Source organism: Populus euphratica, unplaced genomic scaffold (assembly GCF_000495115.2).
Source record: "Populus euphratica unplaced genomic scaffold, PopEup_1.0 scaffold64.1, whole genome shotgun sequence".
Lineage (NCBI taxonomy): Eukaryota > Viridiplantae > Streptophyta > Magnoliopsida > Malpighiales > Salicaceae > Populus > Populus euphratica.
The window spans coordinates 556855-569121 of record NW_011499923.1 but is presented as its reverse complement, the minus strand read 5'-3'; the positions used below and the strand labels follow the sequence as shown (position 1 = coordinate 569121).

The 12267-nt window shown below is 33.0% G+C and overlaps 1 protein-coding gene across 2 annotated transcripts; it reads right to left on the bottom strand.

Moving 5' to 3' along the window:
- Nucleotides 1-7644: 7644 nt before the first annotated feature.
- LOC105135368 (activating signal cointegrator 1-like) lies at nt 7645-12260 on the bottom strand. 2 transcript variants are annotated; one of them, XR_844164.1, is made up of 7 exons: nt 12022-12260; nt 10507-10650; nt 9290-9357; nt 9145-9195; nt 9016-9075; nt 8130-8945; nt 7645-8049 (listed from the first exon to the last, which is right to left on the bottom strand). XR_844164.1 is itself a non-coding variant. In XM_011040221.1 (6 exons), the coding sequence occupies exons 1-6, from the start codon at nt 12158-12160 to the stop codon at nt 8727-8729; spliced, it is 681 nt and encodes a 226-aa protein (XP_011038523.1). In that variant the 5' UTR covers nt 12161-12260; the 3' UTR covers nt 7645-8726. The 2 variants fall into 2 exon arrangements, 1 of the variants encoding a protein (XP_011038523.1); XM_011040221.1 differs by having other exon boundaries at nt 7645-8945.
- Nucleotides 12261-12267: the final 7 nt, after the last annotated feature.

The window sequence follows — 12267 nt, the reverse complement described above, 5'->3', positions numbered from 1 at the left end:
AAAAGAAATAGCTGATGAAACGCATCTCCGATTAGGATCATGTCGATGACATGTTTTTATTGGTAATTTTATCGATATTAAAATTGCCGACATAATCTTTTTCTAAACACTAGCAAAATTTCTTGTTGGTGTTTTTTTATTTTTTAGCGGAGTCATGTTGGATCATTTTTTTGAAATTATTGATATAGTCACCTGTCAAGACTTTGTTGCCAGTAATGACTAGAAACTTTTAATTTTAAATTTTGTCTCGATTTAAAATTTTTATATAAATATCTCTTTGTTGACATAAGATTTAAGATATTTGTTTAATTATTTCGTGCATAAAGCGGTAATAATAGTACATTCCAAGGATTTATTTTTTTGGTATGGTTGAGTTCAATATCTGATAGTTAACTCAATTGCAGGTTTTTGCAAATACAAGAGACTGAAGTGGGATATTTTCTTACTTATTTTTGGCATAACTATTTTATTGAATTATATTTTTTAATTGTTAAGATTTTTTAGGTTCTGAGGAGTTTTGGATAAGTCCAATATATAATTTTATGATAACTAGCATAGGTTTTTATTTAAATGTTGCATTAGGCTAGAATTTTGCCAAATTATTCTAAAGATATATTTATATATATGGGGGCCACTAGCATGCCAGATGATTTTTTTTTCGGTATAAATTAAGCCAGGAACCTTATTTTAGAAATTTATTTATTTATTTTTGGACAGTTTTTCTATTTAGTTTAGAACTTTGGATTTAATTAGGATTTTACTAATGATGAATTTTTTTTATATATATACATAAACAACCTTGAAAACTATTTTTGAGAGAAGAGAATTTAATGAATTATTGGTTTTCAAAATCTATAAGTGGTTTCTCTGAAAAAACAAATATAGTAAAGGGTTATAAAGGTTTGTTTTTTCTTTATAGTTGAGTACCGTAAAATTTTTGAAATTAAGGAACCCGCGACTGTTTCATGATCATTGTTATTGGATCAATGTAGGAAGATTCAGCGACACAAAAGGGTATGAGATCAGTTACAGCTTAATTTGCAACCAAAACTGTAAGGCAGTATGTTTGTTTTTACATTTTATGTTTTGCTAGTTCAAATTGTGAGGGATCAATATAGGTGATTAATAATGGGCTGAAATTTCAGAAATCACACACACACACACACAAACCCACACACAGAGTTGTCAGGAAAGCTACTTTGTTTAGAATCATTCATTCATTTGTTTAAGCAAATCTGTGGGCAGCGTGGTGGTTCTCAAACAACGTTGGTGAAATACTAAGATGGGATCTCATAGGTCTCCAATGGGCCATTTTGTGTGTGCGCTGCTGTAGTAGCACGCTGGTCTTTGTCCCTCTCTGCAAGTTGGCTGATATATATATATATATATATATATAGGCTAGTTGACAAATTCAAGAGAGGAAGATAAAAGAATTCAGGACATGGGGTCTATGACCCTATACTACAAAAGACTGTACACACACAAAAAAAAAAATAGGAGCGTTTGTTCAAAAGCTTAATTATGAAGGAAGATCTTGGCTTGGGCGATTAGGCGTTGGTCTTTGTTGGTTTTTTCTGATTAAAATGTGATGGGGCTGGTCTCGTTGATGATGGAGTGCTGAAACAGGCTTCAAGACTGATGACTACGATTGATGCGAGGTTGGAACCTGTCAACTGACCAAATTAATATATATATATATATATATATATATATATATATATCAAAGTTCGTCTTGGGACGCTGTCCATTATGCCCACAGGAACCACTACGGCTCTGCAAACATGGGTGACTTTACCAAATTGTAAGACCTTGTACTTTTGTAACTTTCATGCATATTTTGATGAGTTTCATTGAAAAGAGAAAATCTCTTCAACAACTGTACCAGTTTTTAGTTGAGCCTCTTGAATTTCTCTTGATTGGTTGTTGTTTGGGATTCGCATATTCAATGGGGTCTTTGAGGAAATGTAACTTTGTAATTTGAAGATGAATTTTCAATGTTTATATATATATATATATATATATTCATGAAGATCTTAATGGAAAAATGAGTTTCTTTTTGGTCAAGCGGCTAGAGATTGAAGATGAACTTTCAATGTTTAAAATTTGTAATGTAGGGCTTGGCTTCAATCACTCCATCCTGGGTTATGCTTGGTTAGATCAGTACACGGATAAAAAATTATAATTTATAACTTTTTTTAAATATGTTTTTTCAAACTACAATATCAAAAGTTCGAATACACGCTTGGTCTTGTTTTTATGCCCTCTATAACTTCACTCAGAGCTTCAATCGTACTAAATAATTATTATTTTTACATATTTTTCAGCAAGAGCTATATATATATATATAGGTGTAGCAAGAATTTTTCTTATCCTGGACTATTAAATAAATATATAATTTTTAAAAAAATTAATTATTAATTAATGTATATAAATTTTTAAATTTAATAGTAAAATTCTAATTCAAATACATTATTAATTAATGTATATAAAAAATAAATTTAAAATTACATTAAATTGAAGTAAAAGATAAAAGTAAATTCATTATTGAAATTATATTCTCCGATGATTTTATAAAATATAATTTATTTATAATCAAATCTGAAATAATATTGTAATAACTCTTCAACCGAGATAAAATAACAATCAATAAAGTAATTAAATTTTCTCTTTTTCTCAATTCCTTCTTCCCTCACTTGATTCGTTTTTAAATTAGTGTTTTATAAGTTAAACTTTATAAGTTTACAAAGTTATTTTCTTTTTTTTTAATTGATTTTTTTTTATTTTTCTCCCTTACTTTTCTCTTTTTCTCTCTTATCTTTTCTTTTTTTTTCTTTTTCTATTCTTCTTCTGCCCAATCATCAATATATAAAAGGAAGGAAAAAATGATTTGTTTTATTTTGTTAATGACAAATAATTATTTTACTCTTAATAAATTGTTTTGCTTTTATTTGATATATTTTTTATTAGCACTATCAAACTTCATTCATTCTAAAATTTGAACTAGATTTTTTTTAATATATTTTAAGATTCCCTATAAAATTTCATTTTAATCTGATAGTCGGATTGAAAATTACGTACAATAATGTAAAACTAATTAAATTGTGATTTTTTATTAAATTTCTGAATTTCTTTAAAAATTCTAAAATTTTAACCTAAACTAAAATATTATATTACAAGGCTCCATATAAAATTTTAAATTTTTTTAATAATTCAATTATAAATTATAAATTTTTATATAAAACTAATAAAAAAATCTTGATAAAATCTTGAAGAGATCTGTGCTTTCAATAAAAACAAAAACCAGCTTGTTTAGATAAATCTTAGTTTAAAAACTAGCTTGTTCAGATAAATATTAGTTTATATGCTCGTTGTACTGCTGGGGGCATAATTTTTTTCATGCAAGAAAAGGTTTGTTTGAGCAACTTGTATGGTTATTATGGATCAATTCCGTCAACCCGGATAAAAAACCAAAGTATATATTAATATAAAATATTATATTAACTTATATGTTAGTTTGTACAAAATGGTAGTTAACCTTTTTTACCAGTGAAGCTTGGGATTCCAATGTGCTGCATTGGTTTTTAAACTTGGTTTTGTGAATTGTAAAGTTCAAAAAGGTTTTACTTCAACAACCACCAGTCATTTCCTTATATAATTAATGACTCTCACCATAAATAGTTAATTGCTATCACCATAAATAGTTAATATTTGCTATAATCACCCATGGGTTTCCTATCTATTGCTATATGGACAGAGTCTTGAAAATTGCAGGGGCAAGAAAAATTAAAAGGATACATAGTTCTTATCTTGATTTGAAAATCTTAGAAAAGCAAAGAAAGAAATTAAGATAGAATACATGATATGTATGTATGTATGTATTTATATGTGTTGGGGGGTCTTGCCTAGGTTAACTAGGTTTTGCTGAGTTTTTATATTTTTTGGTTTTTTACCTAACTCAGACTGGTTCATTTTAGCTGGTTGACCTGCTAGGCTTGTTAAAGTTTAATGACTATGCCAAATTGTAAGACTTTTAAAGCCAAAGAGTGGCATGTCATATTTTTATATGTTCTAATTTTATATTAAAAAATTAATTAAAAATTTTATTTCAAATTTTTTTTTTTTTTGCTGGAAATTTTTTTACCAAATTTTTTAATTTAGGTTAGAATTTTTCTTACTTTATTTCACAAAGAAAATGAATTACTTAAATGTTTATTCCTTTATGCTGGATTTGTTATTATTTTTTAGGGAATTTTTATTTTTATGTAACTTTGACTTTTAAAGAGAATGAATGACACGTGACATATTTCTATAAGTTCTAATTTCAAAAATAAAATGAAAAAAAAAAGAATTTATTAAAAAAATCCTATTTTTTGTACAAAGTAAAAAATAAAATATTTTAATTATTTAATTTATTTATGCTGGATTTGTTATTATATTTTTAGGAATTTTTATTCATGTAATTTTTTTTTTCATTTTTTTTTTATAACTGATTTTCTATTTTGTTTTTGTTTTTTTTTTCATTTTTTATTTTTATAACTGATTTTCTATTTTGTTTTAAACATCCAAATACGATTCTTATAAAAGAGAAAAAAATCTATTTAAAAATCAAAAAAGCTTGAATACATAAAATCAAAACTTTCATAAAAAAATTAAATTGGAAAATAATTATATCTATTAAAAAAAACTTACATTTACCAGTATCTAGCGTTTTCCATTAATAAATCTATAATTCTTTTTATATTGAATATTATTATACTATATTTTTATTTACAATAACCAAATTACAATATTTACTAATTTGTTTGTGATAACAAAAAAAGATGGCAACTTCAGTTTGCAAACTAGCAAACTGAAATGGGTGACTATAAAATAATAATAATAATAATAATTTTGGATTATTAATATATATCTTTGCCAGATTTCTTGATATACTGCAATTGTTTTTTCAAATGTGGCTGCAGTCGTTGGAGCTATGGAACATAACCGAGAATAAGAGCATAATAATAATAATTTTGGATTATTAATATATATCTTTGCCAGATTTCTTGACATACTGCCATTGTTTTTTCAAATGTGGCTGCAGTCGACGTTGGAGCTATGGAAGATGGCTGAGAATAAAAGCATGACAATCCCGGGGCATGAGAACATAATCTCAGCTCTGGCGCAGTCACCTGTCACTGGGATGGCGGTTGCTTCTGCAAGCCATCATGACAGCTCTGTCAAGTCATGGAAATCAATCAATAGATATAGAGATAAATCAATATCCTTGGAAGTACACAACCGCTGGCCTTGTTGTTAAGGCATTTTTTCTGTTACATCTGATAATATCCACGGCTTACATGTATTTATATAAATGACATTATATATATATTGCCAGATACTATCATAGACACTAAAGGAAAGAAAATATCCCTTGAAGCTTGAAACTAAATCCATGTGAATGATCGATGGATGCTACACAATCTTTTGAAGAATGATATCTAGCATCAACATGGTGGTGGTGGTGGACTTGGATATCGTCGTGGTGGAGGTGGCAGAGGAGGACTTTTGTAATGAATAGGAACATTAACCCTTGGAGGTGGAGGTGATGGCTTTGTCCTTCTAGACACCCCCTTCAACTTGTAATAAGAGATTTCATTTGATGAAATCACATCAGGGGAAGACCAGGAGGGAGCTTCCCATGCAGAGGCTTTGCCTGTGTTACTGATATGAGATGATAGAAGCAGCTCATGGATCAAAATGAAAGAAAGCAAATAAGCTATGCCGCTCATTGTTGCTTGTTATTCATGGAATACTACTCGACATGCCATTTTATATGTGTGGCTGCTGGTGCGCGCATGACACCCTCCAATTAACACTAATTTAATTTCAAGGGGTACTACTTTTCAGTACTTGGCACTCTGATTTCAAGGGGTTTGGTAGAGATTTTGCTGTAAGTCAAAGACTACTAGACATGGGAATCACAATTTCGCAGCTTGTAGTTGTTTTCCTGGAAAGTGTTATATGGAAAACAGATATAGCCTTTGGGCAGTGATCCTCAGCGTAAAGCAACTGCTCAATTAAACTATAGAGATAAGATAGATAGCCATTGTGTGAGTACGACCGCTCAAAGGCTATGCATGCTTTCCATATAACACTTTCCAGGAAAACACCTGCAAGCTGCGAAATTGCGATGCCTTGCCAGCATTCTACCTAAACTTTTGAGACTCCTTAATCTTTCATCTACCTCGTGATGAAAGTCTATTAATTTGACAAAGTCAATTAACCAATTCTTGATCAATCGTATCTGAATATGTATCAAAAATTAAAAAAAAAAATATCAAAGAAATCAATTAAAACCATGGTTAGAAATCATCAGATGTCCCTTCGTTATATGCTTTTAGTCTAAGTAATTCTTCTAAATCGAATTTAATCAAGCTAACCCTTCACTGGATATTATTGAAAAAACTAATTCTAGGGATCAGGAATAAATGGGACCGTGGACGGGCACAGTAGTTTTTCTTCTTTTTTTCCCAGGTGTTGCACAAAAATCAAGCAAAAAAAAAAGAGGGAAGAGGGAAGAGAAGAGGATAAAGAAAAAAAAAGAATGTCTGAGCTAAGTCGTTTTTCCCCAAACGCACAAGCCGCCATGGGAAGGAGGGATGACAAGACAATTATGGCAACATTAAATAAGATTTTTATAGTTTTTTTTTTTTAATATTTGATAATAAAATTCTTCCATCTGCCTTGGTCGACTAACAGAAAGGAATGCCGTTGGTTGACTAAAGGAAACGGACTTGTTACACCTTCAAAGTCTTCTTCCATCATCTGCCTTGTATAAATGGCAGACAAACACAACTGGGTTTCTTCACAGCATACACACTCTCTAGCTATCCATCGCCACATAAGAATGCAGGTTCTTACTTACATATTGTTAGCAATTATGTTGTTTTTCGGAGGTTTTGGACCTGGTGCAAGAACTTGCTATGCCGTCCGATATGTCAATAAAATGGAGCATTCAAGAATGGGATTACGTGCGTTTGAGAAGAGGGATATTCCCGCAATTGAGGGATATCCAGCTCCTGCTCGCAACAGACGGCACGGTCAAGTCGCACCAACACCACCTGGAGCCATATATTAAGATCGATCTAAATCGTCTCTCCTCCATTTCCTAAGAGGGGTTCTTGTGATTACTAGTTCTCAACTAGGTTTGATTTTCTAATGTTTCGTTTCTGTATTAATTCTCAGCTGTTTAATTTCCTTGCTATCCTATCTTGAATAATTTATCATAAGCAAATGCCTCTTTCCTTTTATTACAGGTTTTAATTTCTTGTTCTTTTTAAGGTAGTAATAGTGATACTCAAACGAAAAAATAATCTATTTATGTTTTAAAGAGTGAGTGCCAACTGCCAATGAAGCAAATATACGTCCACTGATTAAAATCTAGAATTTACACATGTGATTTATTTGCACCACCAGGCCTACTGTATATAGTAAAGGTGAGTAAAAAAACTAAAAAATTGAGAAAATTAAAAAAAAAATTAAAAATCAAACTGAGTGATAGAGGTTTCAAACTTCATCACGTGAGCCCAATAAAGTCTCGCCCGAGGAGAAAGGAAATGGTAGAGGTTTTTTTTATATTTGGTCATTATATAAAGCCATGGGTGAGAGAAAGAGATAATTCTGGCAATTTCAAATCTGGACAAGTTTCTGCATCCTATGAGTTTACAAGTACAATGACATTGTTGACATCTGAGTTTTGAATGAAAGATATACGATTGCAGTGAACCATGAAATAAACACCACCTCTAAAAGCAGGCCCCAAAACAGTGTGGAGACACAGAAGAACAGGAGAAGACAAGGAGAGCTCGCGAACTAAATCACCATGCAGCCATATGAGAACGCGAAGTAGCCACTATCCACCGAGCCTGAGACTTCCAACTGTATATGAAATCTCACAATACAGCACGTCTTTTTCTGTCTGCCACTTGTATAGGAGGTTGGACATACAGAGCTCATTCCGAGCAGAAATCAAGATTGTTCCAGCCTTCTTACAGCTGCTGCAAAAATCTAGAAAGGCAAGAGATCAGACTCGTCACAAAACGGCAATTTTATCGCAATTCTAGTGATCAACAGTCTAGCCTACTTACAATAAGCGCTACGTCGAAGAACATATCAAAAATGGAGAATCCTTTCAAACAAATTAGAATATCCTGTCATGCTGATATGAAATGGGAGATGAAGATGTGCATCCGGTGCTTATTTATGGCAGTAACGCACAACCAAACATAGGATCTCAGCCAGAATTGAACTTGTATTTGGATCGAAGACATCAGATACTGAAATCAGACTTGAAACTGCCAGGATTTTCTTACTATATTAAATTGCAATAATAGCATGAACTTGCCAAGGCATATCCCTCTCATACATGATTGAATCTGGAAAATTACTAAAGCAGGCAACAACAGAACAGAATTAAAAAAAGATCACCACTGATAAGACAACAAAAACCCTTCGTTGAAGCTCAGGGATCTATTTCAAATCTTCACAGGTTTGATTGCGACTACTGCTGTCATAGTACTGAATGGGATTGTGTTGCTCTGTGTGGCTCGGAACTAAGGATTCCTCATCAGAACGTCCACATGAGTAGCTCTGTGGCATTTTATCTTCTTCCAATGATTTGCTGTCAGGTTGACCATGCTTGTGGAGTTGGAATAGCAATTTTTCATGGTAATAGTTAGAAGGTTTTAATCTTTCTTGTTGAAATGTGTAGCTGCTGCTCGTGCACCAGCAATTGCTGCACTGAGACTCTCTGACTTCTCCACTCCGGATGCTTCATTTTCAGAGAACTCTTCAGAAATAGAGCCTGGTTTTAAGGAAAAGGGATCTTGAGGATCTGGAAGGGGAAATTTTACTGGCATTGGACCTTCAACACTGACAAGACCTCTAACAGCAGCCTCGTATATCTGTGAAACACGGATATGTTAACATATTAAAGCAGAGGTCAATGCATTAACTTTAATGTAATACATATACCTTCTTTTCCAAGTTATAAACACGTTGATAGCCTCGCATCTCAAAAGGAACTAGCAATTTCTGCATCCATTGAGGGAAAATGATCGGCACATTAAGCACGCTTTCAAATAAACATTCACAGAATCATACCTTTGGCTGTTCACAAAGCCAGCAAAAATCTGTTTGTCCTTCTAGTCTCACCTGTAGCAGTAAAACTCATCTAGATTAGTCGGCACAATCAACAGAATCATTGATGATTATGTTCAGGGACAAAAGGTCAAAAATGGTTGCCTACCCCTTCAGGTACTGCCTCCCAGCTTGCTAGCTCATCACATCTAACACAGCCAACCACATCAACACACCCTATAATATAAGAAGACATCCTATTTTGTCAAAATTTTGAACTCAAGAAACAACATAGGAAGCAACAGTCGAACATGCTCACTGGTTCTCACATTTCAAAATCTAAAACTACAGAAACTAAGCTAAGGCCTCAAACTCCAGCTCAGGATAAACATCAGTCATGTTTATTTGTGGAGAACTCTACAGTTTCAGGGGAAAAGAAATGTACAAAGCAGGACTAGAAAACTACTATAGATTGTTTTCCGAATTCTCCTGTCCATTTTGGAAAACCAGGCCCTGCTTGGTTCCTTGTTGTTCTGTCTCTATGTCATTCATTACTTTAAAGATAACCCAATTGAAGGCTTGAAGCCCTTGCATTCTATTTTAGAAATATTAGTTAGTAAACACAGTTCTCTTTAATATTTTATGGAGAAATGATTTTAGAATGGAAAAAAAAATGAAATTTAGCACAAAACTACAGTATGTCGATATTGAGTAAAGACAGATGATTGATATAAGACAGCAGACTACAATAATATCTGCCCCAGATGGTAATTTGTAAAGATGTTTTGCTTATATGATTTGACAATTAGTTACCCTATGTGTACCAAGGCTGCTTGTGTTGATCATTCACCAGTGCAAGAGCATTTTCAACAAATCCATGAGGGTGCTGATTATTCCAAGTGTTATGGGTGCATATGGTGTCATGCACAAACATTATTCATAGTAAACCTGGATCAAGTTCTACTTAGGGCCACAAATCCAGCAAGGTGGAAATTAATTCAGTGTGAAGCATTTTCAACACTAAAGGCTGGCCAGGATCGCTAGCCATGTGTAGAAATGCCCATGCTAGATACCAATACCCCTGTTGGTGAAAATGGTCACACAGGTTCCTCACTCAAGCATGAGATGGGGACACAAAATGTATGCCTACTGCATGATATTAAGCAGCAGTTGACTAACTTACTACTTCCTTTCTCATTAAAAAGTATAGAGAACCAACAATTCTGAAAACAAACAATGACTCGATGAGGTGTCAATAAATCCAAAACTAATCATTTCATGAATCTACAGAGCTCGTTAAGAGGGAAAGAAAGCATCGAACTAGATGCTAAGATTTTGAGAAGTAAATAGAAATATATGACATCAAAAGCACCGATGCCCAGATACCTAAAAGTCTTGAAACAGGATAATGTTCTGGAAACTTTATGTCAGTGATGCCATTCGCTGCATAAATTTCTCTATAGAAATCTTCCATTGCTTTGATTGTATCCTCCTCCGGAACTTTACTTGCAGCATGAATCCAAAGGCAACCTTCAAAACACAAGTTTTAAAACGCTTAATAACATCTTCAACAAGAAGGGAAAAAATCATAATGCTGAAATAGATGGAGTGCCTGCTGGACTTCCTCCTAAAACATGTCATATAACTGTGGTTGATGCGTCCATAGTTAAGCCCAAGGCAATTCCTGGATTTCAACTTTAAATTTGTTTATGATTGTATACTATGACATGTGATACAAATACGTTTCAATTCCAAGAAATCATTCCTTTCCAGCATTGTATTACATGATTGTATATTAATATCATAGAACCAAATTATCAAACAGTGCCTCGACTGTCCTCTAATTAAACAGTGCAAACTAATTCATTTCCATGACAAAATAAAAATACAAAAAGGAATCTTAAAGCATTCCTTAACAAAACAATTGATGGGGAGAATGACAAGATCTGCGCTAAAGGCAACTACAGCAATGAGAAGGCATCTTGTCGGAGATTGATTTCACTTTTCTCGTCGATAACTCTTCTATAGCCCCACATTGACAAACTTGACCAAACTTCTGAGCTATGTAATAGGACAAATGCATAAGTAGATTATGCTACTCAAGCAAATGAAACATGATATTTTCCTCGATGATGTTCAAAAACTACTATTCTGTTGTGGAAGTGCATCGGTGTGGACCCAGGTCACATTCAACTCATGCTGAGAACCACAACCCAATACTATTTCATTTCGTGATAAACTAAGATATATTTTTCCATGTTGTCTTCTTTCTTTCTTTTTTGTATTCTTGTACATCTTGGAGTTTTCTCTTTTGTAAGATGAAAGCTCGATACAAGAAGATATTGCTTCGTTTTCCTTTTGTAATTGAAGCATCATTCCGAAAATTGAACCAAAGATGTAGCCCACATCCAACACCATTGAGGCATTCAATTTCCCTTGAACACTAAAAACCTTTCTTTTCAAGTTTGCCATTTGAAATGAAAATCAACCATTCTAGGGTCCATTTTTGACAAAAAGAAACCACAGCCCAAATAAAAACAAAACAATGCTTTCAAAGTTGATATCTTATCAATATTCAGTGACATTCAAACCCTTAAGCAAAAAAATAAAAAATAAATACAACTCCAAACCTTAAGCACAACCTTCTAATAACCAAAAAAAATCCCAAGTCCTTCCCTTCTTCTTCCCTACTCTCCTCATCAAACAAATAACACCAAACTCCAAAGAAACAAACTATCCATTTTTTAAAACACGAAACTTGAACTGGGTACCAATATTTACACTACGAAAGCTCATAACTTTCCTATCAATAACCACACTAACAATAAAAATACCGAATGGGTTTTCATAATTTGCACCAAATATAAATTCTATGAGTATAATATTTTTTTTTTTTGTTACCTCTAATAGGAGCAGTCCAGGACCTGCCTTCAATGCGTTTGATACCATAGACCAACAATGACGCCCATGGTTGGTGCAGGGTCAAGCACGGATTCGAGTAGTTCCCAGAGCCCCTTCGTCCTCCACCACCTCTTCGCATCTCTAATGTGCTCTTTTCACCAACTGGGTCGCTTTGGTGTGTTTTTTTTTTCCGGGAAAGGGCAGAATCTGAAAGAAAATTTGTAGGTCTTCCAAACGAAACACGTG